Source organism: Panulirus ornatus, chromosome 25 (assembly GCF_036320965.1).
Source record: "Panulirus ornatus isolate Po-2019 chromosome 25, ASM3632096v1, whole genome shotgun sequence".
Taxonomy (NCBI): domain Eukaryota; kingdom Metazoa; phylum Arthropoda; class Malacostraca; order Decapoda; family Palinuridae; genus Panulirus; species Panulirus ornatus.
In genome coordinates this window covers 6,828,401-6,845,586 of record NC_092248.1, presented here as the reverse complement: position 1 = coordinate 6,845,586, position 17,186 = coordinate 6,828,401, and the positions used below count along the sequence as shown (strand labels likewise).

Below are 17,186 nucleotides of genomic sequence, written 5' to 3'. Positions count from 1 at the left end.
TGTTCAATATATCACCGCTACTCTCCAGCCATCCGTAGTTAGAGAAATAATAATGGTGGAGGATCCAGATGGCATTAAGACGGTTTGCGCAATCTGTTTGCGCAGAGTCGGATGCGCCGCTCTCGGTGTCGTCTGTTGCGGCGGAGGGGGACGGGGAAGGCCGCCGCGCAACACACACACACAGACTCGTATGGTTCTACTGTGGTGAAAAAATTTTTCCCTAAGGTGGATCTGGCCACGGCTAACTTGGGAGGGACGTTGGTGCCATCGTATGGGTGGTAACGCATCGAAGATGGCGGCTCCAGTAGTAGTGAATGCGACAGCCAAGCACACGGCCACAGTAAGTGTCGACCGTTCCCACCAGCCTTGGTGGGGAAGGGGGGGGAGGGGAGGAAAGTTTACTCGTGTCAAAGGGGGGAGCAGGCAATGTTATGATGGTCTTTATGGTCCTTATTTACCATTTACCCAGCCATTTAAACGCTGGGGACATCGGTATATGGTTCACGCTGATAGTCCCATTGATATCGACGTAAGCTCGGGGTAATCTGGGAAGTGAAAGCTTAGCTGATAAGCGACGCTCAAACTGTACAAGGCTGGCTGTGTTAACTCTGTCACGATATAATGTCACTGATCTGTTGTACCCAGTGGGTTGAGATGGTAAAGGCCATGCACACGGTCGCCATTACGTTCTCAGTCATTAAACCATAGCCCAAAATGCCAATTATACTGATAGTTCAATTGAGGTAATGTGCGATTGGTAAAATACGGTATATTGGGACTACATTTGTATATATTCTTTTATTACAAGCATAATTACTCATCACTGCCGTCATTAGCAGTTAAATTGCACTAAAAGTGCGTCGAAACCAACCTTGGATATTGAGTGACTTGAGTCCTGCAATGGTAGTGTCTCGTTTAACAGTATAAAATGGAGAACTCTAAACATTTATTTTACGGTATGTCAAGGTGATAGTGGTTATAGTTGTGAATATTATGGGAAAGTGAGATTAATTATTTAATTGTAAATTAAACACTCATTCTCCAGTGCCAGTGTAGTGTTTAAGGAATACAGTAATGCTTAAGGTGCATGATTTTGAGCGTTCATGTTTCACCGAACAATATCAGATTCAGCAATGAGTGAGGTTTATGTGAATCAGGGGAAACTGTATGGTTAATCAATGTACAAGTAGGGAATACATTTGCGAAATATCACTCGAACCCATAAATACCTCTCATGGTAGCTGAAATGATAGTAGGAGTATATAAGCATTAAATTTGTTTGCTGTAGGGGATTGCATGGCTGCTTGCTGTGTCAATTTCTTGACATCTTGCACTATTTTGTAGTGCATAATCATAGGTATAACATCTAGACTACAATATTGAATATAAATCTCAACTGCTATGGAGGTTAGATTCTTCGTACTTTTCCAAAAGCTCTTGTGCATTTTCTAGATTTAGGATCTTCATTCTGTTCTTACCGATTCCTTGTTTTCTCGCATAATAATGAGTATGGTTTTTCATTAGTACTCATACGAGAATAAACTTGGCAACGAGAAATTAGCGACCAATGTATGGATCAAAATAATTTAAGAAACACACTTTCTTATCATATGTTGAGGTATATATTCATAAATATGAACAGTGATAGAGTATATTCTTAATCTACTTTTGTTTTGGTGTGGTAAAGGTTTGAAGTTTGTGAATAACATATTTTGAGTTCAATTCAAAACCGCAGAAATTTTTCTTCGTAATATGTTGCAGATTTGAAATAACATACGAATGAACTCAATGCATAATGAAGTGATATATATATATATATATATATATATATATATATATATATATATATATATATATATAAAAAACATACCTATCAGATTATCACTTGCCTTAATGGTGTTCCCTGGTCACTCACTTTTTTTTTTTTTGTGTGTGTGTGTGTCTGTGTGTGTGGGATGGAGGACATCAGCTATGCAAGTACATCATGAAATCTTGCCTATAGATACATTTTCATGTTTCTCAATAAGAATATAGGCCTTTTCTTTGGACAATTTCTTATTGACCAATGGTTAGTTATTGGTAGAGGAAAAATTTCTCCCGGAACAGAAACTGTGAAAATTTCACTAAGCACAAGGACAACAGGCAAAAGTTGCACTGCTCCACTTTCAGTACCATGGGGTAACTGAGGTGGCAAATCATCATGCGACTTCTATGACTACACCATGCTGCCAAACATAGGACGTCCCCAACAGAAGCGAGTAATAGGAATTATTCAAAAAAGAAATGCATGAGTCTTATTTTACAAGGCAGTTATGAGATTTTTTCAGAGACAGTATGCCACATTAGAAATTTCCTATTTACATGCTTACCTTTGTAGTATGGAATCAGATACTGACATTTGTAAATACAGTTGCACACTGTAATTAACAGTGATAATCAACTAGAGAGGGTTCTTCCCAGTTTTATGGATGGCCTTTTAATCTTTTTCCTAATTCCAGAGCTACCCTTTTTATGCCATATATTTAGTCAGCATAGAATTTTTTCTACATAAACAGAGAATACATAAAATTTTAACACATGACTCGCCTTACTAAATGCAGAACCCCCACTACCCATCACATAGGAATGTGGTAGACAAGATTTTTATTGGTGATTTGACATTTTCTCCTTTACAAGGATATAGATATTATGTTCAATGTTTTGCTGAACATTTTCATTTAAGGATGATTTGACATTTTTCCCCTTACCATTGGGTTCAGAATTTGTGTTTAATGTTTTGCTGAACATTTTCATAGAATTGTTTTAATGAGTCATTTTACAGAATATGTTTTGTAATGTGAAAGATGGGAGGTGCTGTTAGTGAACAGGTTTCCTTATTTATGCTATTATCTTTTTTCAGGTTATTTTCCTTCATGGTCTTGGTGACACTGGGTAAGTAAACAAGAGGATTTAACTGCTTAATACAGCAGTACCAGTATTCTGAAGTAACAAGCAATAATTGCCATATCTTAATAACAAACACAAAACTTTTTTATCCTCTAGATTCCTTTAATTTGCTATACAGCAATCTGTCTTGTCTGGAACTTTTGCATACCTCTATGTTTGCAACAGTCATCAGCCACCAAGGCAGTACTCATACAATATTTACTCGGGATTAACCCTGTTCTTCCTGGTTCACTGTCTTCATTCCACAGAATGAGATTTTGTTTTCCAATTCATTTTTTTATAGAAAACACTTCCCAACCTTAGCAAAGTAGTGTCTAAACATACAAAGGCTTTATTTGTTTATGCATACTCTCTAACTGTGCTACAGGGGCTACCATCCATAGCCAAAACACACAGACTTCCATGGTTTACCAAGGCCACTTCACGTGCCCTAGTTCAACCCATTCATAGCATAACATACTGATCCAATTCATTCTTTTCTATACACAACTCACCCTCATGAATGTTCAGTCCCCAATACTCCAAAGTCTATTTCACTATAACCTTCCATCTCATTGGTCTTCCTCTGTACTTCAGTCTCATATTTTCCACATACAGATCTTTGTCATCCTTCCTTAACACATTTTTTCCATACTTCCCAACCAATTCAGCACATCCAGGTTGAATTTCTCAATTATACTATGCTCTTTAGCATATTTCTCTCACAGTCATTCCTTGCACAGTCAACTAGTCTCACACGGCATATTAATGATTTCAGATGTTTCATCACCAACACATCCACCCTTTTCAGTTTTCTGCAATCAGGGCCTTCAACACACATCCATGTAACACTGCCAGAACTACTATTAACTCAGACGTACCTGTCTTTGTCATAACAGACACAACTCTCCTTCCAAACACAACTCAATGCGTTCATTTGCTCAGCCATTTCTTCCACCATACAATTCACTTCAAACCCCCCGGTTGGATCTGTTGGCAAGTCCACTTCCAAGAACTGAAAGCATCTCTAACTCCAGGTCCTTCCCATTTTGAATTTACTTCCAAACCATCATGTTTCATCCCCCTGCTGCACATGACTGCCTCACTTTAGTTTACTTTTCTCTATTACCACATTCTCCCTAACTATGCTAGTGGAGCTTCCCCTCTTGATTTTGCAGAGGTATTATTTTACACATAACTGATTTACTTCTCAAGTAAATTAAATGTTGGTATAAGATCAGATTGCTGTATACAGTATGACCTTCAATTAAAGAGAATTGCACATAAAAAAGGGAAGCAATGTCACAAATGTATAATTATCATAAATATTTGTAAGCAGCTAACATGAATTGTTCTCCTCATGGTTTTTGAAAGTATCAAATTGTTCACAGAAGTAAAGGGAACCAAGAAGTACAGGAAATTTACATTATTACAAATATATGAGTTGTTTTAAAGGTAGAAATTCAAAATGTGTACTGAATTGCAATTTTTTTATGGCAACCACCAATATAGTGATGCTAAGTACTGGAAGGGTAAACTCACCAAGATGATCAGCAAAAAAAAGTAATTACAAAGTTAGATTACAAAAGCTCCCACAAAGATGCAGCAAGTGAACAGTAAAACACTGTAAATCAATACTGTTATGAATATGAATTAAGAGGGCTGTGCTACAATGAAAGGTTGAAGGCTTCAGAAAAAAACAGATTCTGGTTGGACGTGGGTAAATACTGGTTCGGAAATAGGATACTAGATTTATGGAAGAAGCTGCCAAGTACAGTAGTGGAAGCTAGGTCTTTAGGTAGCTCTAAACAAAGGTTTGATATGCTTATAGGTTCAAGCAAGTTGGTTGTAGGGTGGACAGTCTCAGGACCTGCCTAGCATGGGCCAATAGGTCTCTTGCAGTGTCCGTACTTCTCATGTTCTAAGCTGTTCATCTAAAAAGAGAGGGAGTGACCTGAAACAGCCTTTGAACTCAAAAAATCGACTGGGTGATGTTGACTGTAAAAAGTTCTATGAGGTACTGTACCAGAGGCTATGATCAGAAGCTGAGAAAGAGGATGTTTAAGAAGGATGTAGAAATACTGGTTTTGTGTAAGGATAGTGGTATGATTGTAATGGTCTAAGCCAGGAGATCATGAATGTTGGTATCTTGCAAAGATTTAGGTCATGTTGATGGTACAATTTAAGTCATGTTGGTACAAAAAAGCACAAAAGATGGCAACACCAGTGTAAAACTCTCCCAGTAACTTGCAAACAGTAATCAATTACACCTGGGCACACTGAGACCATTCTGGGGAAATTATGCCAGAATCAATCATCATTGAATTACAAATACTGTGATTATTTTTGATGGTTATACAGCATATCTATATGTGTATTTCTCTGAATATTCACCAATCCTTCAAAATGGTATCAATTGCCTCATTCTTTGGTACACATCTGAGACATGCTCATAAAAAATCGTACAAATGATTTTATGAACCTTTATGTTCTACAGTTAAGTACATAGATAGCTTCTTTCACTCAGACTTTTAAAGATGTATTTTTACACATCAGTGTATTTCATATTCTTGATGCATAATGATATTTGTCATAATTTGATTTTCACCAAATAACTGGTGTTGCTTGTGACTGTTTTCATAATCTTAATGTGCATGAAATTCTGCACACTAGTTTTATCGTAATAAAATTACTTATTATCTTGCAGTCATGGTTGGGCAAGTGCAATGGCAGCCATTGGATCACCTCACATTAAGTTCATATGCCCAACTGCGTAAGTTTACCGTAGTTTTATTTAGTGTAATTTTCACTGTGCAAATAAATCTTTGGCACCTTATATCAGTCTTTACTTTATCAGTTTTTGACATTTATTGAAATGGAGCAATAATTTCTTAACAGAAAGTGGTCTTGCCAGTTCAGGCAGGTTTAATTCTTGTCAGACTTCACCTGGCAGCTAATCTATCATTATATTCAATGTTATACAGGTACTTAAAATATACAAGACATCTGTGATTGCATCATTCATGTAAAACACTTCTACTGAGGGTAAGAACTTCATTGACATGCATTCTTTCCAATCCTTACATTATTTCTGTTATGCTTTAAAGTAGGTTTATCATTCATAAATGGCACATACAGGGCATCAAATCTGGGAAAGTATTACCAGAAAATTCATTAATGAATAAGAAATGAAGGAACAGATTAGAAATAATACATATGTTTGTTATTTCAAACTAAAACATTAATTAGGAAAGCAGACTCATTATTTGATGCAGAATGCACATGCAATACCCTGATCCTATCCCTTTATGTGTTAGGGCATTGTGGTTTAGTGGGTTGAAACTAAATGATTTAGATTAATGTTTATTTAGGAAAAGAATTTTTTTTTTATGTACTGCCCTATGAAGTGCCCAATAGTTCAAGGGATAGAGGAGTCTGTAATTTAAATTAAGATAATCAATCATTACTGTACTTTTTAAAGATGATGTACTTCAGTTTCATATACTGATTATTTCTTTACAGGCAAATAATGCCAGTGACACTAAATGCTGGTTTCAAAATGCCATCCTGGTAAGTACAACAGCTGCAGCTTTATATTTCTGATCAATATTTTAAGGATAATGAGAATATTCTTTGAACAAATGAATTTATGTTACCAACATTTTGTACGTTCATGATAAAATTGTACTGTAATCCATTCACTGTGGCTTAGACATGTACATCCCCAATGATAATTTTTTCCAGTGTGGTGGCTAGGGCATGTATATTAATATTTCTTAAATTGGATGACTATTCCTTCAGTGCTTCTTTTGGCATCCCACACATTGCCAGGCACTACAGCCAAAACATTTTGCATTTACTGGTCAGTATGTGTGTCTAAACAAGATCTAGGACATCACTTTGTAATTTGAAATGCTTTGACACTCTTAAAAGATGATAAATATTAAGGACCAAAATTCTTTTTGATCAGACTTATTTTGTGATAAGAACACAAAAATTATACATGCCCTTAAGTACTCATGGAGTACCGCTTGGTAGCACAGGAGCACAAGTTAAACCACACATACATAGTCTTTTCTGGGTGAGATGCATGTAATTTTTTTTCTTAAAAACTGTCCTAGGTCAGTCAGTTGTAATAAAAAAGTCTTGAGACATTTGTGTAGAAAATCCCATACAAAGAATGCACATTACATGATAGGACCACCAGAGTGAAATGGTTAAGGATGCACTTTTACCTTTTAATGCAAATTGTATTTTTCACTAAGAACAAAGCCTGACATACACCTTTGAACTTGGAGCATTTTTTTTCTCACCTTGGTTAGATTTCATTTTGTAAAAGAAAAACTACAAAGTAGTAACTGTGACACAAATCATAAAACCACTCAAGAAAAAAATATGGGATGGTAGCAACTGAAATAAATGTTTCTTGGGAACATTAAGTGTAAGGTAGAAATACAGTCGGTACACAGAATGGCGTTTTGGCAAATCATTCTTAATACATAATTAGAGTATCAATAACTTTATGCTTATGGTAAGAAATGGAGAAACTGAGTTACAGAAAAGATATAAGGTTATATAGGTGTTACAAAACTGAAGAAAGCTGGAACACAAAAAAATTATGGTTATTAGATTCAACTACTACTTTTGTGTTTGCATGGTTATTGTTACAGAAACATTTTAAGAAAATGTATGTACCTAATGGTTAGTTAGAAAATTTACTTTTTAGTGGTTATTCTACTCTTTTTAAAAATGGTTATTTTTGTGGTTTGTATCAGTAAAATTGATTATGCTGTACTTCAGGTTTGACTTGAAGTCATTAGATGTGGATGGTCCAGAAGATGGTGATGGCATCAGGAAAGCAAGAGATGGAATTCATCACTTGATCGAGGAAGAAGTTAAATCTGGTATTCCGCATGAGCGAATTATGTTGGGAGGCTTCAGCCAGGGTGGGGCTTTAGCTTTATACTCTACCTTCACACATACTAAGACCCTAGCAGGGGCTGTAGGACTCTCATGTTGGCTGCCACTGAGGGAAGAATTTCCTCAGGTAAGATCTATGGGAGAATACAATGCTTACTGCTTGTTAACACTAGGTGTTGATTGCTGATGAAGCAGATAAAACTAAAACAGATATCACAAGGTGAAACAAGAGGATGAGGAAGCTGTTAAGGGAACAGGAGTAATGGTAAAGTGAAAAAAAAAACAGATTTGTGCTGAAAAAAGGACTGGTGACTGGGAGTACCAGGTTCAAAAAGAGAGACATAGACAAGTATACACATGTGAGTAGGAAAGACGGTCAGCAGGCATTACTGGATTACATATTAATTGACAGGTTGGTAAATGAGAGACTTGAATGTGAATGTGATGAAAGGGGCAGCTGGTAGAATGTCTTATTACTTCCTTGTGGAGATAAGGGTGAAGGCTTTTAGAGGATTACAGAAGAGAGGAAATGTTTTCGGTTTAAAGAGAGTGAGTTTGGAAAAGAGATTTGTATGAAGAAATATCAGGAGAGACTTAGTGTTGAATAAAAAAAGGTGAGATTAAATGAAGCATAGGGACTGGGTGAGAAATGTACAGTATTTAGGGAAGCAGTTTTGGCATGTGTGTGAGATGCATGTAACCTGCAAAAATTGGGAAACAGGCAGATTAGAAAGGGTGGTGAGTGGTGAAATTAAGTAAGTTGCTGGTGAAAGAGAAGACAGAGGCTTTTGGGTGATACTGGGAAGGAGTGCAAAGGTTTGGGAAGTGTATAAGAGAAAGTGGCAGAAGGTCTAGAGGATGGTGCAGAGGTTGAAAAAGAGGTGCAGCTGAGAGTTGGGGTGAGCAAGTAACAGTAAACTTTAGGGAGAATAAGATATTTTGGAGGGAGGTCAATAACATGCAAAAAGCAAGAGAACAAATGGGAACATCAGTAAAGGGAGAAGTGGTAACAGATACATATGAAGTGAGGAGATGCAGTGAGTTTTTTTGAAGAACAGTTTGATGTATGAGATAAAAGGATGGGAGATGTAGGGTGTTTGGTTTGGGGAGGTATGTGAAGCGAGAGTTATGGAGATTGGTTAGGTAAGGATAGAATAGGTGGTGAAAGCCTTACTTAAGATGGTATTGCAGTTGAATTTCTTAAAGGTAGGTCTGTATTGATGACTGGTTACTTAGGATTTTCAATGTATGTATGGATCATGGTGAGGTACCTGAGGATTGGTGGAATGTTTGTATCGTGTTATTTGTATTGAGGCGAGGGGTTTGTATAGTGTTATTTGTATAGAGGCGAGGGGCTTAAAGGCAAGTGTTACAATTACAGAAGTATAAGTTTGTTGATTGTACCTTGTAAGCTGAATGGCGGAGTCATTATTGAGAGGGTGAAGGCATGTACAAAGTATCAGATTGGGAAGGATCAGTGTAGTTTCAGAAGTAGTAGGAGATGTGTTGGTCAGGTGTTCATTTTAAAGAATGTGTGTAAGAAATACTTGAGAAACAGATGAATTTGTATGCAACATATATGAATCTGTTGAAAGTTTATGATAGGGTCGATAGTGATGCTTTGTGGAAAGTCTTAAGAATATATGGTGTCGGTGGAAGTTTTTATCAAGGATGTAAGGCCTGTGTGTGTAGGTAGACAGGAGAATGAGTGGTTCCAAGCAGGGAAATGGAGAACGAGGATAAAAAAAACTGGCTTAGTATGATTCTTATCTTTTTCCATGTTAATAGGAATCATTACAAATCCAATCTGTTTGCACTAGGTGTTTGATGTTTCTGAATAATGTATCCAAGTGCAATAGTATGCATTTATTAAATGTGGTATAATCTGATATTATAATAATATTACGTGATTATACATTGATCATTCACAAAATGACTTGTATATTTAAGTTTCCTGAGATAAGCAGTGAACTATTTTCATGATTTGCTTTTGGTCTGTAACCTCCATTGCTTTATATATATTTGATCATTTTTCTTTCATAAATGCGTGTAAGGATTATTTATAATGAATAGAGTGATTATTCACTTACAGGCTGCCATCAGCAACACAGGCTCACCAATTCTGCAGTGCCACGGTGACTGTGACCCCATAGTACCATACAAGTTTGGGCAGATAACGAGTCAAATTATTAAGAAATTTGCTGGAAATATCGAGTTCAAGACATATAGAGGCATGATGCACTCATCTTGTGAAGAGGTCAGAATTTATCAATAGTTTGTATCCAACACAGAGATTTTCGTTCTCTCTCTCTGACAGCTCTCTAAAGTATACATAAACTCATTAGTATTTATTTTTTTTTTAATTCAAGCCTGATTATGTACATCTTATAATTTTTAACCTAGATTCCTGACAGCTGTTAAAGGAGACATTTAAGGAATTTCTCTGATCAAGGCTGTGTAAAACTAATGTCGACTCCCTACTACAACAGGGCATTGTAGCATAACTTATGAACAATTGAACTTCATTATGTCGTTACCCCCATTATAATGGTCACCGAGTTGTTTAAACAAGTGAATTACTGTATACGTTTTTTCCATACCAGAGCTGGGAATAAGTGACAAATTTCATCTTAGTTTGAGCTTATTTTCTTTTAAATAAAGTTGGAATTCACTATTGTGAATTGTCTAAGTTTTGTAGATGTGATGGTACCCATTATATTCACAATGAATGTGTCTCTTAGTCTGCTCAAAGGATAGACCTTTAATTGCTACAGTTTATTGTTTACTGCAGTGTGGAAGAATCCTAAAGTATGAATAATGTGGAGCAGATGTAGCAGTCATTAAAATTTATGTCATGTCTTTCACTCCATGTATGTGAGGTGGATGAAGTATATACGATGCTACAGTTCACTTGCACCTGTATCATTACTTACTTAACCTCCCCTTACAACTGAGCACTATGTGGAAATTTGTTTAAATTCTAGTAAAAAAAAATTCAATCCTTAAACATTAACCCATACCAAATGATGTAACTTTTCCACCTGTTTAAACATTCAGCTTACTTAATGTACTATTACTAGCCTATGGAGGTCTCTTACATCATCAGGCAGATGTGGGAAAATATTCTGCTGTCCTCAGTACCCTTCAACAACCATTGTAGATGCACGACCATTGACTGGAAGGTTATGTGTATAGTAAAACCGCATTCTAATGGACTTCAGTGTATCTGAATTTGGCGTCTAACAGACCCTCTGGACCCCACTGGACTGAGTTTGGAATCTCATGGAAATTTCCATGCAAGTCTGTGAATTCAGTCAGGTAAGGTAAGGACCCATCAGACTGAGTTTAGGATGTACTGGATTAGTCCATTAGCTTCCAACCTTGGTCCAGGACACTGGGCATCTGGAGAACATGTGACAGCCTGTTTCACATCACCTTAGTGCACTTTTTCTTTATATCACCATCATACAATGATCTCTGCATATGCATACATAGATTTACGATGGTTTACAGTATTTAATGATGCAGTACTTTTTTTGTACCTTTACACCCACAAGGATAATTTAAATAATAATGTAAAGATAAAGCAAAACAGAATTTCATCACTGCCCACCAGTCTGAGATATGCACCCACTTGGTCAGTACATAAGCTAACATCGGCATGTGTTATGCAACTGCAGTTTTTTTATGGTACAAAGGCCTGTCTTTTTGCATTAAATAATGACAGATAAGAGGGTTATCAGTGTTGCATGTGCTTTTAGATCTCAGAGACACCTCAGCTTTGCTGACAAGCTGAAAATGAGTGAGCACATTAGCAGGGTTGAGTAGCTTGTGCCTCATGCAAACCCCATTTCAGACTAGATGATGATTCAGGTAAGCTTGAGAGCTAAATACCTCCATCCTTATGGGAATGAGGCAAGTTTCCATTACACTTGTTATACTTTTTCATACTTGATTGCTGTTTCCTTGCATTAGTGAAGTAGCACCAGGAACAGATGAAGAAAAGCCACATTCATTCACATCCATTCTCTAGCTGTCATATGTAAAGCACCAAAACCACAGCTGCCTATCCACAACCAAGCCATGTATACATTTCCATGGTTTACCCTGGCTCAGCCCATTGACCTCTTTCCAGTTGTTAATTTCATACTATTTGCCATTTCCCGCATTAGCGAGGTAGCACTAAGAACAGAGGACTGAGCCTTTGAGGGAATATTCTCACTTGGCCCCCTTCTCTGCTCCCCTTTTGGAATATTAAAAAATAACGAGAAGAAAGGACTTCTAGCCCCCCTGCTCCCTTCCCTTTTAGTCACCCTCTACAACACGCAGGGAAAACGTGGAAAGTATGTTCCTTAGAAAAATTCAGAATGTAATAGAAACTGGCTTTTAATGGATCACCATTTACGTGTTAGCCTGTTACAATGGGGTTCACTGTACTCAGTTACCTTGTGGAAACTATGTAGACTTGCACTACCTCAGTTATCATGCATCAATTAAGGAAAGTGAATTGAAGAAGACTAACATGGAAAATTGTGAAGAAATGAGTGACTTGAGTAGTTTTGGTGGGATTGTTTAAGAAAGAGGGAGGCCAGCACCTTCAGTCCCACCACCCTCATGCTTATCCTTTTTTCAAAAGAAAGAAATTACTCTACTGCACCTAATTTGCTGTTTATATAATCCTAGGGTGATGAGAGGACTTTGGTAACAGATGATAGGACTTTAGCTAGAAGATATCCGAAGAAAACCATCTCCAGTAATTTGTGCCAGACTCTCTATCTGTAATCATGTTGTTCACCAACATTGTCCATTGTTACCCAGCAATGATAGAACTGAATGACATATGTCCCATAACTTTAATCTGAATTTTATGTCACTTCTAAAAACAGGTTAAATGTGGAACTTTATCTGGCATATTGCTACCTCGCAAATGCGGGAGACAGCGACAAAGCAAAATAAAGAAAATAATATCACAAAGAAAATAGCATCTTTGGCCATGAAACCTTATACAGTTGTTTCCTAGCAACTAAAACAAACAGTGACATAAAACGAGCAACTCATTTCTTATCATTATAAATATTTTTAACTAGGAACTTAAATGTGGCTCATAATTTGGAGAAAAATTCCAATGATGGCCATGAAGCAATATGTGATTGTTTCTCCATTATTTAAAGTATTAACTGGTATAGAGGTCCATAATTCTAATTTGATTTTTCTTTCACATAAAGGTCTACCCAGAACTTAACCTGGCTCATAACTTCAATAAAATTGCACTTTTGGCCATGGAACTTTATTGACTTTTAGGCAACTTAAAGAAAGTTTAGCCCGAAACTTATCGTGGCTAATAACTTGAAGAAACTTCCTCCTTTGAACAAGAAACATTACACAGTTGTTTCCCTGCATATGAAGTACTGAATGTTGTAAACCCTATAACTAGTTTGATTTCTATTGGTACTTTCCAAAAAAAATATTTCCCATTATTTCATTCCTAATAACTATTCTGAAGTGCAGGCAAAGGTGAATAATGTTTGTCTCACTTGAAAATCAGTTTGATGTGCAAAGTGAAGAATTGAGTGATGCATGTGTTGGTGTAGTATGTAGAATTGTATGTTCCATTAACATATTGGATGTAGGCAGATGATTTCTGAGAGTAAAATGTAAGGCTGTATGCATCTGATCCTCTATGGAAATGGGAATGGAATTAAGAGATAATAGATAAGTATATATAAAATGATTATTACTTCATTAAGCGTACATGAGAAGGGTAGTAGTTTCAGGAAAGAAAATTTATCATGTACAGCAGAAAGCAGTAATGAAAGAAAGAAAAGTAGATGGTCGGGTGTTTTGAGAATATGCTAAGTAAGGGTGCAGTTTGGGCTACTGTAACCAAAGAAAAGTACAAAATGAGTCTTGTATTTTAAGGAAAGTGATAGAACAATAGATAAAAATGTATCTCCAAGGTGTTGTAGAATAATATCCTTTTTCAGGGATTGAATGAGTAATGGTATAGTGAAATACAAATATTCATGTTTTGAAATAGGTGTTCCCAAGTTCTTATTATGATGATGCAGTAGTTACATGTTTACAGAGAAGTCTTTCAGAATGATAAAGTTTTTTTACTATCCTTTTCAGGAAATGGCAGACATCAAGAAGTTCATTCACCAGCATTTGCCTCCAGTTTAGAAACAAATGTGCCACCCACATATAAAAAGTGATGCAGTATCATCTGGAATTCAGCTGTCATGTACAACAATTACTCTTATAAAAGAAAGAGAAACAGTAAAGTTTGGATTATCAGTATTTGTTCCTCTGTTGTTATGTTCATTCACTGCCATTAATGACTTTGTTCAGGTAGACATCTACACCACCAGTTGTACAAGTCATGAAATTATTTATTTTTACTATTCAACATGGTTTCAAGGATGCAAGTTATTCCCTCTTGCTTGTTATGGCAGTTAAGGATGGCAAGTGTAAATTTACACCACCCCAACACAGTATCTGCATACAAAAATAACCCATCCTACATGGCTTAGCAAAGTGCAGCCCTGAAAAATGAAAACAGTTATCACATTGTCATTATCCCTTACCACCACCCTCTCCCTGGACAAATGAAATTATGACCACAGCCAGTGAACAATAATATTTTTTCTGTACATCAGCAGAGAGTTAGCACTGGAACTGCTGCTAGTTTATTGTGTTATAAGTTCTGATTCTGACTAAAGTCAGTGAACTTCAATCTTGCAAGAATGGTGTTGGTCGCTCTGCCATGTCTGATGCAATGTGCGAGGCTTGAGAATAGTCTTAAGTGATTTATGAAAAGTACAATCATTCTATTTTGAGAAACCTGTCCTCGTCCATCCATATTAGCCCTCTTGCATTACCATCAGTTGTGCTGAGCCTGGCTACTGAAGGAGATTAGCACACATTTTTGTTAGGTAGTTACATTTGATTCAGTTTTAAGTGCTGAGGTAAGTTACTGGAGCTGAGTTTTCAGTGAGGCTCATATTATTGTAAATTCTATTATTTAGTCCCCAAGTTTATGGTCTGCCAGGTGCAGTTAAGATGAGCCTGTATTTGCATATTATTATTTTAACATATAACCCCACACCCTTTGATAGAGCTCCTGCAGTTCATGGCTGTGCCACAATCAGGAGCTAGGATATGATGGTCTCTTTTGGATTGAAAAGTTTTTCTGTCAGACTATAATCCCTTTCATCAAATGACTATAATACAGTCTCATCAAAGGTGACTTTTAAAAATATCTTGGAGCTACAAGCAAGTGGAGTCCAATAACTCCTACATCTGCATATAAGAATATATATACATTTTTTTTAGTTATATTACTATGACCCCTTTTACAGGACTCATGCAGCTTTAAGATAGTTACAGGGCAGGGCTGGACTTTTATAGTGTGAGAAGTTCCTTGATGAGATTGTACTTCAATAATACAACCTCAACAAAGTTGACTTCTCATTCACCGTTAACCACAAGCAGGCAAAGTCTGCTAAAATCTGTTATGTTTATCCACCCAGTCATTACTTTATGCAGGATTTCACAATTATGCAAGGAACTTACTTCCATAAGTCTCTCTTTTTTGCAGTCAATATTTACTACCATGAGACTGTGTGCAGTATAAAGTGAGCCAAAACTTTAGAGAAGGTTGGCAGGTGAAGCTGGCGTGGGTTCTGAGTGGAATGCACCACATCAGCATCAGCAGGTCAGCCTCACAATTACCACCGTTGTGTGCATACCTGTGCTTTTTGAGCAATTTGTACACCTCCTGAAGTGATTTTCATGTAACCAGCTGTGTTTGTGTCTGTGTTTCTCATCCAGCAACTTCACTCACCCCAGAAACCCTCACTAAACTTAGAAATACAGCCAGAAATCTTATCATGTGCTGATGCTGACAAGGGAGTATCAGCATGGTAGAAAGTGTACTAAAACATATGTAAGGGTGGATGGGTGGAGTAAGTGTGAGTCCTGGATGTAGTGTGCTATGTTACAGCTAGCAGGTCAGTCTCACAGTTACCACAGTTGTGTGAAAATCTGTGCCACTTGTATAATTTGGGTATATCTGCTTATGTGATATTCCTGCAACCAGCTGTGTTCATGTTTATTAACATGACATCCAAATGTCCAGTAACATCTCATATCCCAAAACCACCAGCTGAATGGAAGAAAACCTCTCTGACTTTAAGCAGGAAGCTACAAATCTTACGATGTGGTGAGGGCACATCAGCACTTAGGCATGCTTACAACCTGGGTAAATCTAAAATCCACAATAAGAAAAATGCAGAGAAAGTGTGGAGTGCTGTAGTCCACTCTATTCCAGTGTCTGCCAAGGTAACCACAAGGGTTAGAAACTACTTATAGAGAAGATGGAGAAAATACTCCATTATACATAAAGTATTAGATGAAGAACAAAAGCAGCCTTAGTATCCTTCAGCTTAGGTCTAAAGCTCAGAGGAATTATGAGTGTTTATTTTAAAGAAGACAAGGTAACTACAGAGCCATTGCAAGCAAGTAAAAGATGGCTAGATAAAATTACATGATGTCAGAAGCTACACAAGGGTAACAGGAGAATCTGCTAGTGTTGACTATGAAGCTGCTGCACACATCTCATTTTTCTCTTTGTGCGAGGTTTTTACAGGGCATAAACCCTGCATACAGCAAGGGATGGGTGTATGTATATATTTGTGTGTGCATATGTATTTCATGCCTCACTTTTCTTAATAAAACCACTACAGTATGGAGGATTCATCTCTGTTTTCCAAGAATCAACCTGATGACTGGATCAGTTCTGTAATTCAAACTGTGCGAGGGTAAAGTGGAAATGGAGATAATTACCAGTTGGGTTTGTGCTAATTATTGTGATTTACAAAATCATTTTATGTAGGATGGGTTCTTTGGAGAAGTGGAACTCTGCTTGGGTGGTTTTACAGGAAAGAGAAGAGCTTATGTCATTCTTGAGTCAGAATGCAGAAGTCAGGCTGGTTAAAACCAGTTTTAGTTATGAAAAAATAAGGCTCTAGTAGCAGTAGCATTAATTTTTCTTAGGTGTTACAGGTATTCATTTTTGAACAATTAGAATGAACCATAAAATTTATTCTAGTTTGTCAAAAATTCCACTATACAGATTCTGATATAATTTATATAGAAACTAAGTACACTGTTATTAACAAAATATCCCCTTTTACTATAATCATGTAGCTGGAAATAATGATACTTATTTTATGGGAGGGCTGATATAAACTGCCTCATGCAAAAGCCAAAAGTTTTTTCTTCCCCGTGATGAGATAAATTTGACTATACTTAGTCAATATATTAAGTATGAGTAGGTTAAT

The 17,186-nt window shown here is 36.8% G+C and overlaps 1 protein-coding gene across 2 annotated transcripts; it reads left to right on the top strand.

Annotated features, from left to right (window-relative positions):
- The first annotated feature begins 100 nt into the window (after positions 1 to 100).
- Positions 101 to 16,596, top strand: Apt1 (Acyl-protein thioesterase 1). Of its 2 annotated transcripts, none has more exons than XM_071677391.1 (7): positions 101 to 340; positions 2,900 to 2,931; positions 5,633 to 5,698; positions 6,448 to 6,495; positions 7,726 to 7,972; positions 9,938 to 10,102; positions 13,975 to 16,596. In XM_071677391.1, the coding sequence occupies exons 1-7, from the start codon at positions 272 to 274 to the stop codon at positions 14,023 to 14,025; spliced, it is 678 nt and encodes a 225-aa protein (XP_071533492.1). In that variant the 5' UTR covers positions 101 to 271; the 3' UTR covers positions 14,026 to 16,596. The 2 variants fall into 2 exon arrangements, with proteins under 2 accessions (XP_071533492.1, XP_071533493.1); XM_071677392.1 differs by lacking the exon at positions 101 to 340 and adding an exon at positions 482 to 529.
- The last annotated feature ends 590 nt before the right edge of the window (positions 16,597 to 17,186 follow it).

Bases quoted from the DNA above. Each gene is read 5' to 3' on its own strand.
- Apt1 (XM_071677391.1), top strand. From the start codon at position 272: ATGGGTGGTAACGCATCGAAGATGGCGGCTCCAGTAGTAGTGAATGCG. The intron at 341-2,899 runs GTAAGTGTCGAC...ATCTTTTTTCAG, and splicing joins CAGCCAAGCACACGGCCACA to GTTATTTTCCTTCATGGTCT. The intron at 7,973-9,937 runs GTAAGATCTATG...ATTCACTTACAG, and splicing joins TGAGGGAAGAATTTCCTCAG to GCTGCCATCAGCAACACAGG.